The following is a 22,314-nucleotide window of genomic DNA, read 5'->3' as shown; positions in this document are numbered from 1 at the left end:
CATAGAGTGTGTGACTCTGAGGGGGAGGACACAAAAGAAGACACATCTAAGGGACTCAAGGCACTAGATAAAGTGTCACAAGAGACCCTGCCAGGGCTGGGTGGCAACTCCTGTGAAGCAGATGAAAAGGGCCAAAAAATGAAAGGGAAAGAAATATAAGAACTCTGACTCGAGCACTGTCTCTTCTAGTGAGGAAGGAGAGCTCTCCTCTTCCAGGGGAAACCTCTGGTACTGCAGATTACATGGCACAACCAGAGGTGGTAGTACTGCCTCTACGAGTTCAGACAGATGGCCACAGGGCTGCCTTTATGCATATCCATTTCTTCTAGGGAAGGTCAGAAGGTAAGGTGAAAAGTAGCAAAGGTGATCATTCCAGGACACTGGTTTTCAGTTCTGATAGACTTGGCACTAAAACCCCCACTGCATCTAGCAGTGAGACCAACACCAGTCACGCATACCCTATCCTTCATCTAGACCCAAAATGTCTACAGCTGATAGCATGGCTATTGAGAGGGAATATTAATTGCATTCAGTCTGTCCTCCAAAATTGTTGGGACTTGCCTCTTCTCTACATGAGCTTCGACGCTAAAGGCCTACTTCTCCATCTGGACTAGGTTTAGCTAATATCAGGAAAACAACAGAAGCCCCAAGGACCCTAGCATCCCAGCTATTCTGGGTTTCTTCAAGATAGTGGGGAAAAAGGATTCCAGCCCACCACTGTTGCATGCTAGGTGTCAGATATAAGTAGCATCTTACATACTGGGTCTATTGGCAGATAATCTTCAAGTACCCAGATCTCTCAGACCACTCAGACTGGCTAGACCTGTTGTCAGACAAATCTTTTCTATATGGGACCCACTGGTGCTAGAAGCCCTGATCACACACAGTTTTGAATCATGAACATTAGTCGCACCATTCTGTCTATCCAACAAAACCTGTTTCTTGGTCACTATCACATCTGCAAGATGAGTTTTTGGAGTTGGCAGTGTTATCCAGGCCGGAAATTCATCATGACCCCAGAATCTTCTTGCCAAAAGTAAACTCCTCTTTCTATTCCTCACAGAAGGTAGTCCTGTCATTCAGTCCAAAGCCACAACATCCTGAAGAAAAACTGGCATAATCTGGATGTTCATAGAACACCAAAGATCTGTCTTAAGTGCACTGAACTGACAAGATCATTTCCTTTCACCTGAAGTGCCAAGGGCTCTAGGTGTTCAAACTGTGACCAGATTGGTCAAGTTATGCATTGTAGAGGCAAAGAAGGCATCAGGTTTACCTGTTCCTGACGTCATCAAGGCACAAGATCTTTCTTTCTATTTATGAAGTCACCAATCTGTTCTTCCACTGAGGAAATCTGTAGGGCAGCAACATGGGCCTCTATTAACTTCTGTTTGTTAGACGCTAGTGTTTATGGAGAATCCATTCTGTTATTTGTGCCAGTCTTTTAGAGTAAGTTTGGCAGTTGGATCACTTTAGCCCATTCCACGCTTTTGTTTTGACTAGGGGGAGTTCAGTTAGCTACAACCAGAGAAGCTGCATGCTGTGACCTACTGGATTAAACCAGTGATCTACGGAATCTTACTTTAAAACTATATACTTTGCATGATTCGTTCCAGAAGCTCTCAGTCAGGACATAACAGACACTAGAAAATGGACTTTCTGTCCTCTACACAGGCATCCTTTGGCAAGAAGGTGCTACATTTGGTGATCCAGAAACAGTTTGCCCTTTTGGCAATTAATTTTTTGGGGGACTCTCCCTATCTCAGTCTACTACTTTATCCATCTCTTATTTATTTTCACTGCTCGCTACTTCACATATGTCTGATACTGGGCTACAAAAGGGGAAATTTTTTACACAATAACTTTCTTGCTGCTAGCAATGTTTTCCATGATTCTACCCTTCCTGGTATTGTTAAAAAAAATGTTCACATCTGTTTTGTTGAGAAGCTTTGGAGCTTCATGCTTTGGGGTGTGAACTTGAAATTTGGAAGTGGTGCAGGATGGGGCTGGGGTGTCACTCGAGTGTCATGACTGTGCCTTCTGTAGTTCCTTTGAAAATTCACCTACATTTGGCCTAGTTCTAAGCCTCCAATACAAAAAAAAATCTGTTTGCATATGATCGGTAGATACTTGCCTAGAGTTTAGCAGCTACATTCCATCGGCAATGAGCATGCTCCAACCCAGGGCTGCCAAGACTGAGCAAAGCGTCGCCTGCTCAGGCTCCTCCTAGGTGCCGAAGGATAGATACAGTGTCACCGTAAGCGAGATGAGGGATACTACCTCTCTTGTGCTCTCAGTGCTTCTGCTGCAGCGGGCCAGGAAGCGTGACTGGAATGCAAGGGGTGGAAGGGATGACAGAGAATACAAAAAAGGGGGGTAGGATGGTAGGTGGAGAGAAGCTGCGATGGAGTTAAGGGGGGGGGGGGAAATGGACTGAGGCCATCTAGAGGGATAAGGGGTACAGGAGCTAGGGTGGGGAGCTAGGAGCATAAGTCTAACCACAAGAGAACAGCCCCCTCCACAACCTGAACACACCACTCCAGCGTCTCAATAGTCTTCGGCTGTTGGCAAGGAGCAGCGAAACCCTCTGGAAATACATGATGGGGAGGGGGTGTCTGCGAAGAGGGATGGCAGTAGTCGGGAGGGGACAGGTGGGCTACAACGACGGACGTTTGGGACTAGGAGGGGATGGCGGGGTAGTCTGAGGCAGGATGGGCGGGGGGGGTCTGAGGTGCTGGATGGGGATGAGCAGGGCGGGGGGGGGTCTGAGGTGCTGGATGGGGATGAGCAGGGCGAGGGGGGGGTCTGAGGTGCTGGATGGGGATGAGCAGGGCGAGGGGGGGGTCTGAGGTGCTGGATGGGGATGAGCAGGGCAGGGGGGGGTCTAAGGTGCTGGATGGGGATGAGCAGGGCGGGGGGGGGGTCTGAGGTGCTGGATGGGGATGAGCAGGGCGAGGGGGGGGTCTGAGGTGCTGGATGGGGATGAGCAGGGCGGGGGGGGGTCTGAGGTGCTGGATGGGGATGAGCAGGGCGGGGGGGGTCTGAGGTGCTGGATGGGGATGAGTAGGGCGGGGGGGGGGTCTGAGGTGCTGGATGGGGATGAGCAGGGCGAGGGGGGGGTCTGAGGTGCTGGATGGGGATGAGCAGGGCGGGGGGGGGTCTGAGGTGCTGGATGGGGATGAGCAGGGCGAGGGGGATGAGCAGGGCGAGGGGGGGGTCTGAGGTGCTGGATGGGGATGAGCAGGGCGGGGGTCTGAGGTGCTGGATGGGGATGAGCAGGGAGGGGGGGTCTGAGGTGCTGGATGGGGATGAGCAGGGCGAGGGGGGGGGTCTGAGGTGCTGGATGGGGATGAGCAGGGCGAGGGGGGGTCTGAGGTGCTGGATGGGGATGAGCAGGGCGGGGGGGGGTCTGAGGTGCTGGATGGGGATGAGCAGGGCGGGGGGGGTCTGAGGTGCTGGATGGGGATGAGCAGGGCGGGGGGGGTCTGAGGTGCTGGATGGGGATGAGCAGGGCGGGGGGGGGGTCTGAGGTGCTGGATGGGGATGAGCAGGGCGGGGGGGGGTCTGAGGTGCTGGATGGGGATGAGCAGGGCGAGGGGGATGAGCAGGGCGAGGGGGGGGTCTGAGGTGCTGGATGGGGATGAGCAGGGCGGGGGGGGTCTGAGGTGCTGGATGGGGATGAGCAGGGCGGGGGGGGTCTGAGGTGCTGGATGGGGATGAGCAGGGCGGGGGGGGGTCTGAGGTGCTGGATGGGGATGAGCAGGGCGGGGGGGGTCTGAGGTGCTGGATGGGGATGAGCAGGGCGGGGGGGGGGTCTGAGGTGCTTGATGGGGATGAGCAGGGCGGGGGGGGTCTGAGGTGCTGGATGGGGATGAGCAGGGCGGGGGGGGGGTCTGAGGTGCTGGATGGGGATGAGCAGGGCGGGGGGGGGTCTGAGGTGCTGGATGGGGATGAGCAGGGCGGGGGGGGTCTGAGGTGCTGGATGGGGATGAGCAGGGCGGGGGGGGGTCTGAGGTGCTGGATGGGGATGAGCAGGGCGGGGGGGGGGTCTGAGGTGCTGGATGGGGATGAGCAGGGCGAGGGGGGGGTCTGAGGTGCTGGATGGGGATGAGCAGGGCGGGGGGGGGTCTGAGGTGCTGGATGGGGATGAGCAGGGCGGGGGGGGTCTGAGGTGCTGGATGGGGATGAGCAGGGCGGGGGGGGGGGTCTGAGGTGCTGGATGGGGATGAGCAGGGCGGGGGGGGGTCTGAGGTGCTGGATGGGGATGAGCAGGGCGAGGGGGGGGTCTGAGGTGCTGGATGGGGATGAGCAGGGCGGGGGGGGGTCTGAGGTGCTGGATGGGGATGAGCAGGGCGGGGGGGGGTCTGAGGTGCTGGATGGGGATGAGCAGGGCGGGGGGGGGGTCTGAGGTGCTGGATGGGGATGAGCAGGGCGAGGGGGGGGTCTGAGGTGCTGGATGGGGATGAGCAGGGCGGGGGGGGTCTGAGGTGCTGGATGGGGATGAGCAGGGCGAGGGGGGGGGTCTGAGGTGCTGGATGGGGATGAGCAGGGCGAGGGGGGGGTCTGAGGTGCTGGATGGGGATGAGCAGGGCGGGGGGGGGTCTGAGGTGCTGGATGGGGATGAGCAGGGCGGGGGGGGGTCTGAGGTGCTGGATGGGGATGAGCAGGGCGGGGGGGGTCTGAGGTGCTGGATGGGGATGAGCAGGGCGAGGGGGGGGTCTGAGGTGCTGGATGGGGATGAGCAGGGCGGGGGGGGGGTCTGAGGTGCTGGATGGGGATGAGCAGGGCGGGGGGGGGGGGTCTGAGGTGCTGGATGGGGATGAGCAGGGCGGCTGGGGCTCTGAGGGGGATGTCGGTGTCGCCGGATCGGAGCGGGCTGGGGCCTGCCGCAGAGCTCCGTGCGGGGCGGGGCCCCCCGGCTGGGCCCGGGGAGCCCGTGGGAAGTACCCGCGGGGCGGCACGGCCAGGCCTGACACGCAACGGCACCGCCCCGCCTCCCCAGCGCCGCCGTTGCAGGAAGCCGGAAGCGGCGGGAACAAGCTTTAGCTTGGCAGGGCCAGGCGGGAGTCGCGGATCGCGGCGCTGGGACGGGGCCGCTGTCTGCAGGTAGGGCCGGGCCGGGCCGGTCCCGCGCGGGAGGGGTGGCGGCTCTCGGGGTGGTCTCGGCGCTGTGGTGGGAGCCGGGGCTAGGGCCGCTGCCGGAGGCTGGGCTGTGACAAGCCGGGGCCAAGGGGGAAGGGTGCGGGGATCGGTCCCGCCAGTGACTTGCTGCCCGAGCTCGGGACCGAGTCGGGAGAGGGAACAGGAGCTCGCCCGGTGAGCCCGCCGCTCCTGGGGGCGGCCTGGCGGCTCCGCTCCAGCCCCCCAACAGCCCAGCACTGTGCCGGCCCCCCACCGTCCCGGTGACCTGACCAGGCCCCGTGTGCTCTGCCCCCGGTGCCGGGAGGGGGCAGGTCTGTGAGGCGCCTTTGGTTCCCCAAGCTGGGCCCTAGTCCTAGGGCAGCGAGCATCAGCCTGGGGCTGCTGGGGCTCGCCTTGGGGTGACAGCGCTGGTGAGTTGTGGCCGCGTGCCTGAGACTTGCAACGTCTTCAACATTAAACGCAGCAAAATCCTTTGGTACTGGAGCGAGAGATTTTACAAGCTGCCTTTAAAGTCTGTCCAGATGGAGGAGGGAGTTGCCCTAGAAGTGATCGGCATGGTGGGTAAGGCATCGAATTGGTGCCTAGGTGACATGGTTTCCGGCTCCAAGGATGGTATCCTGATTTGTTCATGGATGCATATGAGCTTTAATGCCCTCATCTCAAAACTGAACCACAGTTCATTCACTTATTTCAGGGGTTCTCAAACTGGGGGTCACAACACCTCAGGGCGTCCTGAGGTTATTACATGGCGGGGTTACAAGCTGTCAGCCTCCACCCCAAACCCCACTTTGCCTACAGCATTTATAATGGTGTTAAATATATAAAAATATGTTTTTTAATTTATAAGGAGGGATTGCACCCAGAGGATTGCTATGTGAAAGGGGTCACCAGTACAAAAGTTTAAGAACCACTGAATTATTTTATGTTTTTAAATCTTGTAGCCTCTTCGACTAGGCACCTATGGGGAAAGAGTGGGGGGAAGAGAGGAGGAGGTGGGAACCATTATCTTTTGTGGAATATAAGCTTTCAAACTTTCATTTAAGAAAATAATTCTATCTGTTGGAGTAGTTCCAGTTTTTGGATGTTGTGAAGGCCAAGACTATAACAGGATTAAAAAAAGAACTAGATAAGTTCATGGAGAAGAATAAAAGGAGGCAGCTAGAGACAAAAAGATACCTTTTAAATTTAAAAGGTAATATCCTACTGAGGAAAATAGAAAGGAACATAAACTCTGGCAAGTCAGGTATAAAAGTATAATTAGGCAGGCCAAAAAGGAATTTGAAGAGCAACTTGCCAAAGACACAAACTAACAGCAGATTATTTTTTAAGTACATGAGAGGCAGGAAGCCTGCCAAACATGGGGCCACTGGACAATTGAGCTGCTAAAGGAGCACTCAGAGAAGACAAGGCCACTGCAGAGAAGCTATATTTTCAATTCACCTAATACTATTTTACAATTCACCTAATAAAAGTACTGTAGTGCAATCTCTTTATCATGAAAGATTTCAGAGTAGCAACTGTGTTAGTCTGTATTCGCAAAAAGAAAAGGAGGACTTGTGGCACCTTAGAGACTAACAAATTTATTTGAGCATGAGCTTTCGTGAGCTACAGCTCACTTCATCGGATGCATTCAGTGGAAAATACAGTGAGGAGATTTATATACATAGAGAACATGAAACAATGGGTGTTACCATACACACTGTAAGGAGAGTGATCGCTTAAGGTGAGCTATTACCAGCAGGAGAGCGGGGGCGGGGAGGGGAACCTTTTGTAGTGATAATCAAGGTGGGCCATTTCCAGCAGTTGACAAAAACATCTGAGGAACAAGGGGGGAGGGGGAAATAAACATGGGGAAATAGTTTTAGTTTGTGTAATGACCCATCCACTCCCAGTCCCTATTCAAGCCTAAATTAATTGTATCCAGTTTCCAAATTAATTCCAATTCAGCAGTCTCTCATTGGAGTCTGTTTTTTGAAGTTTTTTTGTTGAAGAATTGCAACTTTTAGGTCTGTAATCGAGTGCCAAAGACATTGAAGTGTTCTCCAACAGACTCCAATGAGAGACTGCTGAATTGGAATTAATTTGCAAACTGGATACAATTAACTTAGGCTTGAATAGGGACTGGGAGTGGATGGGTCATTACACAAACTAAAACTATTTCCCCATGTTTATTCCCCCCTCCCCCCTTGTCCTCAGACGTTTTTGTCAACTGCTGGAAATGGCCCACCTTGATTATCACTACAAAAGGTTCACCTCCCCGCCCCCGCTCTCCTGCTGGTAATAGCTCACCTTAAGTGATCACTCTCCTTACAGTGAATATGGTAACACCCATTGTTTCATGTTCTCTATGTATATAAATCTCCCCACTGTATTTTCCACTGAATGCATCCGATGAAGTGAGCTGTAGCTCACGAAAGCTTATGCTCAAATAAATTTGTTAGTCTCTAGGGTGCCACAAGTGCTTCTTTTCTTTTATCATGAAAGTTGAACTTACAAATGTAGAATTATGTACAAAAAAACTGCATTCAAAAATAAAACAATGTAAAACTTTAGAGCCTACAAGTCCACTCAGTCCTACTTCTTGTTTAGCCAGTTGCTAAGACAAACAAGTTTATTTACATTTATGGGAGATAATGCTGCCTGCTTCTTGTTTACACTGTCACCTGAAATTGAGAACAGGTGTTTGCATGGCACTGTTGTTGTAGCCAGTGCTGCAAGATATTGACATGCCAGATGCGCTAACAATGCATATGTCCCTTGATGCTTCAACTACCATTCCAGAGGACATGCGTCCATGCTGACGATGGGTTCTGCTCAATAACGATCCAAAGCAGTGCAGACTGACGCACGTTCATTTTCATCATCTGAGTCAGATGTTACCAGCAGAAGAGTGATTTTCTTTTTTGGTGGTTTGGGTTCTTTAGTTTCTGCATCAGAGTGTTGCTCTTTTAAGACTTCTGAAAGCATGCTCCACACCTCATCCCTCTCAGATTTTGGAAGGCATTTCAGATTCTTAAACCTTGGGTCAAGTGCTGTAGCTACCTTTAGAAATTTCACATTGGTATCTTCTTTGCATTTTGTCAAATTTGCAGTGAAAGTGTTCTTAAAATGAACAACATGTGCTGGGTCATCATCCGAGACAGCTATAACATGAAATATTTGGCAGACTGTGGGTAAAACAGCAGGAGACGTACAGTTCTCCCCCAAGGAGTTCAGTCACAAATTAAATTAATGCATTATTTTTTTAACAAACGTCGTCAGCATGGAAGCATGTCCTCTGGAACGATGGCCGAAGCATAAAGGATATGAACCTTTAGCGCATTTGGCACATAAATGTCTTGCAACGCCAGTTACAACAGTGAATTGAAAAATACGATTTCTTTTGTTTAATCGTGCAGCAGCCCTAGTTGAAACTATTGTAAAGAACAGAATTATTAGACACACAGATGGATATGATATGTTGGGGAAAAGTCCATGTGGCTTTTCCCCAATCTATTAGAATTCTTGGCGGGGCGCTGTTCAAGAATCATGTGAACAAGGGTGATCCAGTGTATACAGTGTAGTTGGACTTTCAGAAAGTCTTTGACAAGGTCCCTCACCAAAGGCCCTTAAGCAAAGTAGGCAGTCATGGGATATGAGGGAAGGTCCTCTTATGGATCAGTAACTGATTAAAAGACAGGAAATAAAGGGAGAGAGGTAAAAAGTTTGGTCTCCCAAGGATCTGTATTGGGATCAGTGCTGTTCAACATGTTCATAAATGATTTTGAAAAAGGGGTAGACGGTAAGGTGGCAAAGGTAGCAGACAATGCAAAATTACTCAAGATAGTTAAGTCTAAAGCAGACTGGGAGGAATTACAAAGGTATCTCAGAAAACTGGGTGACTGAACAACAAAATGACAGATGGAATTCAATGTTAAGTGCAAAGTAATGCACATTGGAAAACATAATTCCAACTATACCTACAAAATGAAGGGGTCTACATTAGCTGTTACCACTCAAGACAGATCTTGGAGTCATTGTGAATAGTTCTCTGAAAACATCTGTGCAGTGTCTGTCAAAAAACCCCAACAACTAACAACGTTAGGCTGCATTAGGAAAGGGATAGATAAGGGAATAGTAAATATCATAATGCCCTATATAAATCAATGGTATGTCCGTGCCCTGAATATTGTATGCAGTTCTGGGTTGCCCCATCTCAAAAAAGATATATTAGAGTTGGAAAAAGTACAGAGAAGAGCAATAAAAATGATTAGGGGGATGGAACAGCTTCCATATGAGAAGAGATAAAAAGGACTGGGAGTTTTCAGCTTAGAAAAGAGACAACTAAGTGGGGATATGATAGAAGTCTACAAAATCATGAATGGTGTGGAGAAAGTGCATAAGGAAGTGTTATTTACCCCTTTACACAACACAAGAACTAGGTGTCACCAATGAAATTAATAGGCAGCAGGTTTAAAATAAACATAAAAAAGTACTTCTTCACACAATGCACAATCGACCCACGGAGCTCGTTGCCAGGGGATGTTGTGAAAGCCAAAACTATGACTGGGTTATAAAAAGAATTAGATAAGTTCATGGAGGATAGGCCCATCAGTGGGTATTATTCAAGATGGCCAGGGATGCTACCCCATGCTCTAGGTGTCCCTAACCCTCTGACTGCCAGAAGATGGGACTGAACAACAATGGGTGGATCACTCGATAAATTGCCCTGTTCTGTTCATTCCCTCTGAAGTGAACAGGATACTGGGATAGATGGACCATTGGTCTGACCCCGTCTGACCCTTATATTCTTAAGATCTTGAGGGCATAGTTCATGTCTTAAGTGTTTGTACAACAACTAGCACATTGGAGGTTTTGGGCATCTTCATAATACAAATGATATTTGCTGGGGAGGAGGCTGAAAAAGCAGAAGCAGAGAGAAGGGCAGCAGACTAGAAGCCAGGAGTTTCAGAGAAAAAGAATGCTCCTCCTTTCCAGTGGGTAAGGGCTTTTGAATGTACTAGAAACAACAATGGATGAGTTCCCAGGAAGAGTACCTCAGTAGGAATCCCAGCAGCTTTGGTGTGGGGGTGGTCAGAGTTTGCCTTCTCCTTTAGGCATTGCCCCTAGACAGAGGGACCTCTCAGCTTTGTTAAGTCTTCCAGCTATTACAGGTCTGGTAAATTTTTCGAGTCCTAGGTATTATGCATGCAAAGCAAAACTGGGTCAGTTCCTCCTGCTGACTAACATACAAGAAAGAGCACTAAATTTCTCATCTCAACCAAAGCAGTCAATGCAAAATAATCCGCAATCCATTCTTATTATATACAATCCCTTCCTGAATTCACCAAACGCTAACCTGCTGACAAATAGAGCAAACCTCCCCACCAAAAACTGAAAAATGGTCAGGATGCTAAACCAAAACCTAAAATATCAACATATGAGTCATTGGGAAGAACAAATTAAAACAAATAGTAAGCTAGACTGCTTTTAGGTCCCTGTACAGAACTACTTCCTCATCTGTGATCATAAGCTAGAAGTGAAAATGAAACAAAATTTTTAGAGCTAGTTCAGAAAGGCACAGTCATGCAAGGAGGACAAAGGACAGGTTGAGACAGGGAGACATTCTAATCTAATATCCAAGGTACAAAGACATGTGAGAAATTATTCCTAGCAATTTGAAAAAATAGGTTTAAATGAAAAATCCGCTCCCTAGCTCTGGGGAAAAAGGAGAGAGATTACAGAGAAGGGAATGTGTATCTTTTCCGGCATTTTTAGTATCGGTTTCCTTTTTTCTTAGTTTTTGCCTTACCTTGTATACTTTTCTTTTGTCCTGCTATGTTGTGTACTATGTGCTCTGTTTTGTCCACTTCTCCCCACAGTTTTAAATGCACTCTCTTTCTGGGTGTCTCCATTTTAGTAACATCAGTCAGTATCCTAAATCTCTAAGGGAGAAAAGAGTGAGTGGATTTGGGAAGAGGAGGAGGTGGTAAAGACAGAGAAAAAAGAGAAAGTAATAGATGCAGCATACACATAAAAAGAAACATTCTGAACTATTGTAAGAAAAAAGGTGGAGTGAAGCCAGAATGGGAAAGGAAGTAAAACAAAAACAAGAGAAAGATATAGCAAGTTATATTTTTAGAAGTTAAATAGAAAGTTGATTGAAGATTGTTAAAAGCAGATCAGAATACAACTGCGTTATTCCTTTAAATTGAGGGTTGTGATGTTGGGGGAATGGTTATTTTTCACCTTGGATAGGGTGAAAACAGAGTAAGTTGCAATGGTGTATTGTATTTATTTAGGAAGGAATATATGGGCCCCAGGAACAAAGATGTTAATATGACCCTATAACTGTCCAACATGAAACAGTTTTCAATAAAGTTCAAGGTTTGGAATGCAAAGATCTGAGCCTGCTTAAAACCATGGCAAACTCATTATTAAACATTTAAAACCCCTTTATTAAAGATATAGGGGGAAAAGAGAAAGTTAGAGCATTTGAAATGTAAAGTATTAAGTAAGTCTTTCATTTAAAAAAAAATCCCTTATTCCCTTTCCCTTTAGCTGTGGAGAGTCCTTAGAAGATTACAAAAATAGAAAAAAAAAACCCTTGTGTGCAGTCTTTTAGATGGTATTGAAGATTGTAATTACTGTTATTTTTGGGAAAAGTTAGCTGAGATGGGCTGGAGCTGGCATTATTGCTGTTATGAATGTCCATTCGTAGGAAAACAAAACACACACAGAAAAGGAAAGAAAAGAACAGCAAAGACAGAAAATGCAGCATCTGTCTCTGGTGTTGTTTCTCACTTACAACCTCACTGCTGGAAAAAAAAACAAAGATGTGGCACAGTGTTTTCAGCTGCTCTGAGACCTGACATACTTGTACTAGCATCAGGCTGTTCAGGGTATTGCTTTTAGCTTCCTTTTTCTGGTTACAGGCTTATAGCAGTGTTGCAAACTAAGCATCTGCTTAGCCAGCCAAGACTGTATATTAAACAGAAGGAAAAAGGAGAGATAGGAAAGAGAAGAAATAAAGTGGTGAAGGAAAAGAACACACAAGGAGGGGTGACGACAAAGTCACATCTCAGGTAGTGTTTGGGATTCAGCAAGTGACGGTGGCAGTTTCATCTGGTTCCCTCTCTTTGGAACTGATGTCCTGATCAGACATTTCTCAGAATTAGTATAAAGAAGGTCTGGGGACCCAGGAGACAGTTGGGATGGCAGCCATGATGGTGAAGTTTCTTCCTTCCCCTCTCTTGTCTTTCAGCCAGCCAGCGTTCACCAGAGCCAGCTTTTCCTCCTGAAGTCTCTTTTTGAAGACCCCAAAAGGGAGTGATGGGCAGAATAGCTCAGTGGTTCTCAATCAGGTGTACACATACCCCTGGGGGTATGCAGAGGTCTTCCAGGGAGTACGTCAACTCATCTAGATATTTGCCTAGTTTTACAACAGGCTACATAAAAAGCACTAGCAAAGTCAGTAGAAACTAAAATTTCAGAGGCAATGACTTGTTTATACTGCTCTATAAACTGAAATGTAAGTACAGTATTTATATTCCAATTGATTTATTATATGATAAAAATGAGAAAGTAAGCAATTTTTCCGTAATAGTGTGCTGTGACTCTTTTGTATTTTTATGTCTGATTTTGTAAGCAAATAGTTTGTGAGGTGAAACTTGTGATACAACTTGCAAGTCATCAGCCTCCTGAAAGGGGTACAGTAGTCTGGAAAGGCTGAGCACCACTGGAGTAGCTCATCATCTCTCCCCCCCCCCCCCATTAGGCCTAATTTCCAACAAAACCGTTTTGTTCTTTTGATTTCCAGTCCAGCACTTCTCTTGTTTACCAGCCATGACCTTAACATAGTTCTTGAATTAGATCAGTAGGCCTTTTTGTTTAGGTTAATACAGTCTTACTCCCTTTTACACCTTCTCGCGTCAACATTTGTTGTTATGGGTTACTGAGACATTTTATAAACTTTCTATAACTATTTACAGTTGAACTCACAATTAGGGTAAATTTGTAGGCCCAGTCATCACAAGTGCAAGCTCTTGTTTGCACCAAGGCTCCACATGTACATAAAGCATTTCCACTGGTGCAGCTATATCAGTGTGGTTACATCAGTACAAATATCCTAGGCTTAGATCTGATTCCTATTTTCACTGTTTGAGATTTTTGTCAATATTTTGTACCATATTGTAAATGGTTTCCTGTCTGCTAGATTTTTGTCATCCATCAAATGAAGTCCTAGATCTGATCTCGTGATATACTGTTTTGTAGGGTGCTATGGCTCAGGCAATTTTTTCTATTGGTGTTGGCATACATTACCTTTAAAAATAAGAGGGGAGGAGGACAAGGGACCTCTTATGTAAAAATGTCACATTAGTATCTATTGGGCTGTGAGATGATCACTTTCTAGTCAGCTATTAAATTGTTTAGTTTCTGAATAAAATTGGTAAGACAGAATTCTTTGTGTACTTACTATCTATGTGCACTTTTCTGCTGAACAAACAAGATTCAGTAGATTTGACTCTTGGCAAGAGGTAGTCAAGATAGCATCATGCAAAGCATCAATCCCATCTTCACTATGTCCATGCCACCTGGCACATCACAGGTAGTGTGTCTCATTATCTGGAAGACATTTTTAGTCCAGTGTTTTTTCAAGCTTTTTCATAGCATGGACCTTGTTTTAATACAGAAACTGCCGCAGATTGCCTCAGGGACCTGTCTCCTGCCATTCAGGTCTGCATAACATTTCTTTTGGCATCTACAGCAGTTACCAATATGGGAAAATTATGTTTGACTAGTATTTTAGGTACTTTTAGTAGAGCTGGTTGAGAATTTTTGAAGTTTTGGTGAAAAGATGTTAGAGAAGATTTCCACTGCTTTTTGACGAGCTGTTGTTCTGAGTTTTCTTTAATGCCTTTTAGCAGCTTGAGAAAAGGAGGAGGACCCACCAGCATCATGTGACCAGCCAGCTTGCTGTCTTTTGTGCTATATGGAGCTCTTCTTCCCTAGCTCATGTGTTAAGAATGAGTAATGATGGAAATAGATAAAATACAGTAGATTGGAGCTGCTTCATAACATTGGATCTATTTTGCAAGAATTCCAAGTCTTTACCTGGTATCTCCGCATTTCACACATTACAAGATGATTGGACTTGTCTAAATGCCTTGGGACTGGCTTATAAGAAACACTTTACACATAGTAATGTACCTTAATAAGAATCTAATATTAGAAATTATTACAAGTAGAAACTTGTTCAGCCAAAATAATTTGAAAATTCCTGTTTTAATGCTGTGTTGCCCTGAGTACTGTTAGAAAGGCAGGCTCCTGCCTTGTGCTAAGCACTATAATGTGACTGATTAACTGTACTTGATATTGCAGCACAACTTCCTCCATTCTATTGATTTTCCTGTGGTAAACCCCCTTCTGTGTTGTTACAGACTTTCTTTGTTGTTGTATAAACCAATGATTTCTTCAAACAGCTGAACATCTTAGGTGATAAATATGTTTCCCTTAGATCTCGCTAAAAACAGGAAGTTCTTTTATCTCTTCTTCCTGTTATCACAGGGCTTGATAGTGCTTTTCATAAGAAGAGTAAAGAGGCTTTTCTTGGGGGGCTGGCAGGGAAGGGACGATAGGGGGGAAAAAAATCCTGATACGATGAATGACAAAACTGAACTAATTCAGGTTATCCTTAATTCTGAAGAGTTCATAGTTTTGCTGTTCCATAATTTATGGTAACTTACTGTTTTCTTTAGGCATTGAGAGATATTACAGTGTTTGGAGACACTGTAATAGCTGGTTGTATTGGGCTTCTGCTGAAACAATAAGATTATAGTATTGGTTGTGTATGAAAAATTAGAGTTTTGCTTTAATTAAAACAGATATGTTGTGGGCCTTTTTAAAATTTGGACAACTTAGAATTTTGTATTAAAAATCAGGAATTAACTCATAACACAATTGAGTTCTATTATTAATAATTGTGGGAAACTATCCAGGAAAATGCTGCTTATCTGGCACACCTGTCGTCAGAAGCAGTTTATAATCCATCTGAGGGCTAGGAATGGGACTCTGGTTGCTGACAATTTTCCTGTCTACGATGGTAGTATAAGAGAGTTGAGCCTGTTATCATCTGTACCTTTCCAAGGACAGCATATAGGGTGGCTTTTATTTATGTTACTTAGGCCCTGATTCGGTAGGCTACTTTATTCAGGTGCCAGGGTCTGCCTGTGCAAAACATGGGCATTCTGTTCTATATCAGTCTTTATACCGTCTGGCTCCTCATTGTAGTATCTGAGCGCCTTCCAGTAGTTCATGTTGTCTGTTCTCTCATCCTCGCCTCAGGTGGAGGAGCATGTGCAGTGGAGTGTCTTGTTTTGGTAAAGATTATGGGTTGGTTTGTTTTTATACATATATCTGTTATGTGTTTTTATTAGAGAAGGTGAGGTGAAAGAAGTGTGCTTTGCAGTTGAAGTGGAAAGTGGCAGGGTTTGGGGTAGTCCTTAGTTCTTGGGGGATGGGGGAGGTCATTCCACAGTCTCAGACTGTCCCCAAGAAAGTTCTGTCTCCCACACAAGTGAGCTTTACTGTGGTTGTAGAATTCCATTTTGCCAGAAGAGTGGAGTTGTTGACACAGTCTTTGTTCCAGAGCTTTAGATGGTCTTTTGGGCATCCTGGGCCCAGGTCATGAACCACTTGGGAGAAAAAACTGAGACCTTGTACTTCATTTAAAGTTCTATGGGAAGCCAGTGTAGAGAGCAGAGGACAGATCTATTGTGCTCCCAGTAGCCTGTGTTGCTGAGAAAAGAGACTGCAGCATTTTCTATTAATTGGAGTTTCCAGAGTGCTGAAGGTTCCATGCCCACCTATACTGCATTGCTGTAGTCCAGCCAAGTGGTGATGATCATAAATGATCTGGAGGATGGTGTGGATTGCACTCTCAGCAAATTTGCGGATGATACTAAACTGGGAGGAGTGGTAGATACGCTGGAGGGGAGGGATAGGATACAGAAGGACCTAGACAAATTGGAGGATTGGGCCAAAAGAAATCTGATGAGGTTCAATAAGGATAAGTGCAGGGTCCTGCACTTAGGACGGAAGAACCCAATGCACAGCTACAGACTAGGGACCGAATGGCTAGGCAGCAGTTCTGCGGAAAAGGACCTAGGGGTGACAGTGGACGAGAAGCTGGATATGAGTCAGCAGTGTGCCCTTGTTGCCAAGAAGGCCAATGGCATTTTGGGATGTATAAGTAGGGGCATAGCGAGCAGATCGAGGGACGTGATCGTTCCCCTCTATTCGACATTGGTGAGGCCTCATCTGGAGTACTGTGTCCAGTTTTGGGCCCCACACTACAAGAAGGATGTGGATAAATTGGAGAGAGTCCAGCGAAGGGCAACAAAAATGATTAGGGGTCTGGAACACCTGACTTATGAGGAGAGGCTGAGGGAGCTGGGATTGTTTAGCCTGCAGAAGAGAAGAATGAGGGGGGATTTGATGGCTGCTTTCAACTACCTGAAAGGGGGTTCCAAAGAGGATGGCTCTAGACTGTTCTCAATGGTAGCAGATGACAGAACGAGGAGTAATGGTCTCAAGTTGCAGTGGGGGAGGTTTAGATTGGATATTAGGAAAAACTTTTTCACTAAGAGGGTGGTGAAACACTGGAATGCGTTACCTAGGGAGGTGGTAGAATCTCCTTCCTTAGAGGTTTTTAAGGTCAGGCTTGACAAAGCCCTGGCTGGGATGATTTAACTGGGAATTGGTCCTGCTTCGAGCAGGGGGTTGGACTAGATGACCTTCAGGGGTCCCTTCCAACCCTGATATTCTATGAAGGCATGAATAACTGAGGCCAGGTCTTTGTCCACCCACTGGGAGCGGTTGGGTCATTACAAAACCTAAACCTAATTTCCCCAGTACTAATTTCCCCCTACTGTTACTCACACCCTCTTATCAACTTTCTGAAATGAGCCACTCCCATTACCACTTCAAAAGTTATTTTTCCTCCCTTGGTATCCTGCTGTTAATTGAATTATCTCATTAGACTTACCTCACACTTGGTAAGGCAAATCACATCTTTTCATGTATTTATACTTGCGCCTGTATTTTCTACTCCATGCGTCTGATGAAGTGGGTTGTAGCCCATGAAAGCGTATGCCCAAATACATTTGTTAGTCTCTAAGATGCCACAAAGACTCCTTGTTCTTTTTGCTGATACAGACTAACACGGCTACCACTCTGAAACCTGTCAGGATAGGATGGAGTCTCAGCCAGCTGGAGATTGTGGCGGTTGCTATGTGAGAGCTCAGTGAGGAATCCAAGAGTACTACTATACTACAGATTGAGTTGACCAGTTTTGCAAATTGTTATTTTTATTAGATTTAAAAAGAATCTTTCAGCCTGAAATTTTAATTAAAACAAATGTGTTTAAAAGTAGCTTCAGGTATTTCACCTGCTCCTGCACCCCATTGCTGCTTTTTGTGAGCTCACAGTCACACTTCCTGAAAGCAGGGGGAGGGCAAAAAAACAAAAACCCACACTCCAGTGGGAAAGACCCACACAAACAAGGAAAATTCCCAGACTATAACTGGGAAATAGTTAAATTGACACTACCCCAAATGATCTACAATTAAGAAAGCAAAAAAAAAAAAAAACCCTTGAAAATTGGAGAAAAATCTTTAGTTTCTTTCAGTTGCAATAGTTACTACTTCTAACAAGTAGTTAAAATATTAGAGTTTACAATGGTTCTTTAATTATCTGACTCATGTGAAACTAGCTTCTTGGAACCTACCAATCTGGAGCATCCATACTTACACTGAGGTAGGGCCATATCTTTCAGTCTCCTGTCATACTTCCTGGGGTTACCCAGAGTTGGGCGGCACTTCGCTACTACCTGTCCGTGCCCTTACTAGAAGGAAGCCTTTCTGAGCCTGACAGGGGTCAGAACCCCCACTCTACTGGCCACAGGCAACACAAGCACTCCTCCCTCAGCCTACTCAGGCTCCGCTCTTCCTCTGCAGGTTAGGCCTCAAGCCCTTTGAGGGGCCCCCTGAAGTGTCCAGCCCCTGGTCCACTGGATGCTCACAGAATTCACAAATCCACTGCTCCCAAAAGAACAGTACCTCCAGCTCACCAGTTACACCTCAGAGCATAGCTCTGCTTGATACACAACTCTTATGTTTATAGTGAAAACAAGTAAAAATGTATTTTATAAAATGTAGAGATTTGAGGTGAGCCAATAAAAGTATTGGAAACAAACGGATAAATATAAAACAACCATAACACATGATCTAGAATCTAGACTGACTTAATCCTTCCAGCATTTGTGACAGGGTCTGATCACTGCTAGTAGTCCTCCTCCTGGCCATCCTGGGGACTGGCTCTGCGAGACATTGCACCCTTCTTTGGAAGTGTCTTCACCCATCCTGTCTTACCCTGCGGCCCCTCTTGCTCCAGGAATCTCAGCCTCCTCTTCGGGACTTGGCCTCCGCCTGGGTCACCATACATATTTCCCGACATGGGGTGATGTAACAACAAAGTCTTTCCTGGACAAACCATCCTAGGGAGTCTGCTCGGGGCACCAGCTAAAGGGAAGGACACGTGACCTCCCCATGTGACACCCCCACATGACTCCACCCTGCCCCCAGCCCAGGGCACTCCCCATCCCCTCCACACATTACCTGGAGGGGTGGGGGGGAAGGGGCTCTGTCCTCCCACTGTGCCAGCTCTGAGCATGCCAGAGCTCCAGCTCACTCGGCTGCTGCCCCCAGAAGCTGAGCCTGGGTGGGGGGCAGCCTGCCGTTGCCCTAGCCAGGCTCTGTCCCAGTCAGCCGCTATGTTGCACTGGGCGGGCAACGTCCCAGGTAATTTGGCTGGAAGAAGCTCTGGCCCCGCCCCACCCCTCCTCTCCTCTCCCTCCAGGGCTGGCTGCGGGGCGGGGTGGGGGAGCACATTTAACCCTTCATGCCCCTCCAACAAGTCACCTCTGCAGGCAGGCCTGTCCTCTACTTTGGATTCCAGGTCAGGGGCCCTCCAGTCAGCAGCCAAGGCCTGCACTGTCCTACCGTGCTGCTTTCCCCTAAGCCCTCTCCTGGCTTCCCTGTTCTCTGGGTTCACCAGCCTCCCTCATCTCCAGGAGTAACTGTGGATTAACCTTTAGCCCCTTAACACACCTCCCTCCTCCCAGGGAGTGATTGCTGTCTACTTCCCTGCAGCTCCCTTCTGTGGTCTATGCCCTGGCTTTGTGGAAGTCTTGCCTGTTTCTGCCCAGTTGAGCCTGTTCCCAATCAATCCTCTACTCCCTGGTTGCTCCTCCAGGTGCAGCCTATGGAGTTAATTGGCCCAGCTAGCCATATTAACCCCTTCCAGTCTTGTGTGGGGTAGACACCCTGTCACAGCATATTATATACCAAGGCTTGCCTTGTGATCTTCTGTTATGAGAAAAGTCACGCTGTCCTCTTGCCTCCTCAGTGGAAGGATACTATCTCTTTCCTTGCAATACCAGATATATCACCTCCTGCTTTGTGGTCCTTTCTATAGCTTTCACAATCTGTTGTTGATTTCGCAACTTCCATTGTGAGACATACAATGCACAATATATACTTGACCAGACACAGAAAGATAAGGGACTCCTAATCCCATGGCTGAACAGAATCTATCCACAACCTGTCACATCCTGGTCACCCGTCTTTAACTTTAAGAACATAATTTCCAGTGTAGATTTAAGTTCTCTGTAAGCTGCACAGCCACACAGCAGCTGATTTAGGGCCACACAGGTGCTCAGGGAACCCGCTTGACCAGGACCAGCTGGGGAATGGGTGCTTCTCCCCTGGCCCCGCTGCTGTGGCTGGAGGAAGGGGCTCCCCTTCCCCCAGCCCCAACTCAACCCCAGACCTGCCACAGCCTGGGGAGGGGCAGCCTGAACCCATCCCCAGTCCGGACCGTCCGGGGGAGGGGCGCCTCTCCCCCCAGCCCAGGTGCTGCTGCAGGGAGAGACAGCTGAGCGGGAGTCCTCTCTCCCTGCTATAGCCCCAGAGCACCCTTCTGCACTCCAAACCCCTCATCCCCGGAGCCCACACCCCAACCCTCTCCCCCAGCCCTGAGCCCCTCATCCCTGGCCCCACCTCAGAGTCTGCACCCCCAGCTGGAGCCCTCACTCCCCCCTGCACTCCAACCCCCTGTCCTAGCCCTGATCCCTCTCCAGCACTCTGAACCCCCCAGCCTGGAGCCCCGTCCAGCGTCCCAAATCCCTCATCCCCAGCCCCGCTCCAGAGTCTGCACCCCCAACCAGAGCTTTCACACCCTTGCACCCCAACCCTCTGCCCCAGCCCTGAGCCCCCTCCCACACTCCAAACTCCTTGGCCCTACCCACACCACATGAATTTTGGTTATCTGCACCAATATGAAGGTGATGTGTCACCCATCACCTCCATATTGGTGCACATAACAAAATTCATTCTGCACGTGTGGGGGAAAAATTAGAGGGAACACTGGTGTAGATACATAATGTCTTAAATATTATCCATCCATATGTTTCCATGTAAGCTACTGGCTCTTGGTAAAGACCTTACATGCCACTCTTTTGTTAATTATTATGTATATACCTGACGAAAGGATCCCTATTAAACCCAGTTGGCATCAAAAGGACCCTGGGTCACAAACTCCTTATTTCAGAGCCAGGCTTACTTTGATATCACAAAAACAATGAGGATTCCAGTACTCCATGAATCTGAAGAAGTGGGTTTTTTACCCATAAAAGCTTATGCTCAAATAAATCTGTTAGTCTTTAAGGTGCCATCGGCCTCCTCGTTGTTTTTGTGGATACAGACTAACACGGCTACCCCTCTGATATTTGATATCATGTAAACCTGCCATTATCTCACTTCCACTGTGTAGTCTCTCAGATATGCTGGACCATGAAACTTATAGAAATGTTGCTTCTCTTAAAGGAAAGACATAATTCCCACATTATTTGAAACCTTTTGTATTATTTTCTTCTATCTTTTATAGTCTCTTTGTGCCACATTTAGAAGCCTACAAAAGAATCGTTATTGAGACCTTTATTTGATTTTTAGTTGATTCTTTCAAATGGAGGAAGGGAAAAAGACGACCTCAAACTCTGTGACAGATTTTATACAGTGTTAATTTTCATTTCTGGTAGCATTTAGCTTGCCTTCATTTCCTTTCTTCCTGCCTCCCCATCTCTCTAATTGGTGGATTTTTAATTCCTTTGTTAATTCTTTAAATCTCTGGAGTAGTGTTTCTCTGTTTCATTAAGAATGTATTGATTTTCCTTTAATTTTTGTGTGTGCAATATACTCAGTAACATTTATGTTTTTTATTTTTAAGCTTGAAAAGAGAATTGACTAATCGAGAGAAAACATGCAGAGCACTTCCAATTATCTATGGCTTTTATCTGACGTTCTAGGACAAGGAGCCACTGCAAATGTTTTTCGTGGACGACATAAGGTTTGTGTGGATAAACAAACTCGTTACCGTATAATAAATATTTTTTTCAAGAACAAGGATCCTTGTATTAATTCTTAAATAGTCTTCCTGTCTTGTTTCCTTTGTTAATGCATGGAAGTTGTTTTGGAAATCCACAGGCTGGATTCAGTAAGAAAACAATCATTAAACCTGGCACCTGTAATGTGAAAGCCCTTGAAATCTGTTCATCAGCCTTTTATGGAAAAGTTTTTTGAATTTTTTTATGATATTTTATTTTAATGTCCCTAGTAATCAGGAAAAAATGTGTAAGATACGTGTTTTTAAACATCTTTATCATTGTTATTAATAACCCAATCGGTATTAATACTGAAAGCATTTGTAAAATGTACCATTCTTTTTACTTGCTTTTACGTGCTTGCTCCATGCCTTTTGCATTTTATCCAGTTTGGACAGTGAAATTAAGCAATCATTTTCTGATTCTTATGCACAAGTACACAATGCTGTTTCTGGTTCTTATGCACAAGTACAATGCTGTTGAGTTTCCAACAATGCAGGGAAATGTTTAAATAAACAAGTAGAAAAGACTCTTTTGGGGCCTAAATTACTAAACGTATATGTCCTTTTTAAATTGGAAAGAAATATATATCCGTGTCTTTTTAAAGAAACTGTTATTTCTGAACTCATTTGGGTGGGGTGGTAATCTTCATTCCAGATAAATATTCTGTTTGGGCTCTCTTTACCTAAACTTCT

At 46.6% G+C, this 22,314-nt stretch overlaps 1 protein-coding gene across 3 annotated transcripts in view; it reads left to right on the top strand.

Annotated features, from left to right (window-relative positions):
• The first annotated feature begins 4,881 nt into the window (after window positions 1-4,881).
• Window positions 4,882-22,314, top strand: part of TBK1 (TANK binding kinase 1) — a 55,836-nt gene continuing 38,403 nt past the window's right edge. The window contains exons 1-3 of one of the 3 annotated variants that reach the window (XM_073327888.1): window positions 4,882-5,106; window positions 12,386-12,652; window positions 21,466-21,585. In XM_073327888.1, the coding sequence (XP_073183989.1) occupies window positions 21,499-21,585 (87 nt within the window). In that variant the 5' untranslated portion in view covers window positions 4,882-5,106; window positions 12,386-12,652; window positions 21,466-21,498. The remainder of the gene's footprint in view (window positions 5,107-12,385; window positions 12,653-21,465; window positions 21,586-22,314) is intronic. The other 2 variants (XM_073327890.1, XM_073327889.1) reach the window with 2 other exon arrangements.

This window comes from Lepidochelys kempii, chromosome 1 (genome assembly GCF_965140265.1).
Source record: "Lepidochelys kempii isolate rLepKem1 chromosome 1, rLepKem1.hap2, whole genome shotgun sequence".
Lineage (NCBI taxonomy): Eukaryota > Metazoa > Chordata > Testudines > Cheloniidae > Lepidochelys > Lepidochelys kempii.
The sequence above is the reverse complement of the archived record's forward strand: the minus strand, read 5'-3'. Positions and strand labels throughout refer to the sequence as shown.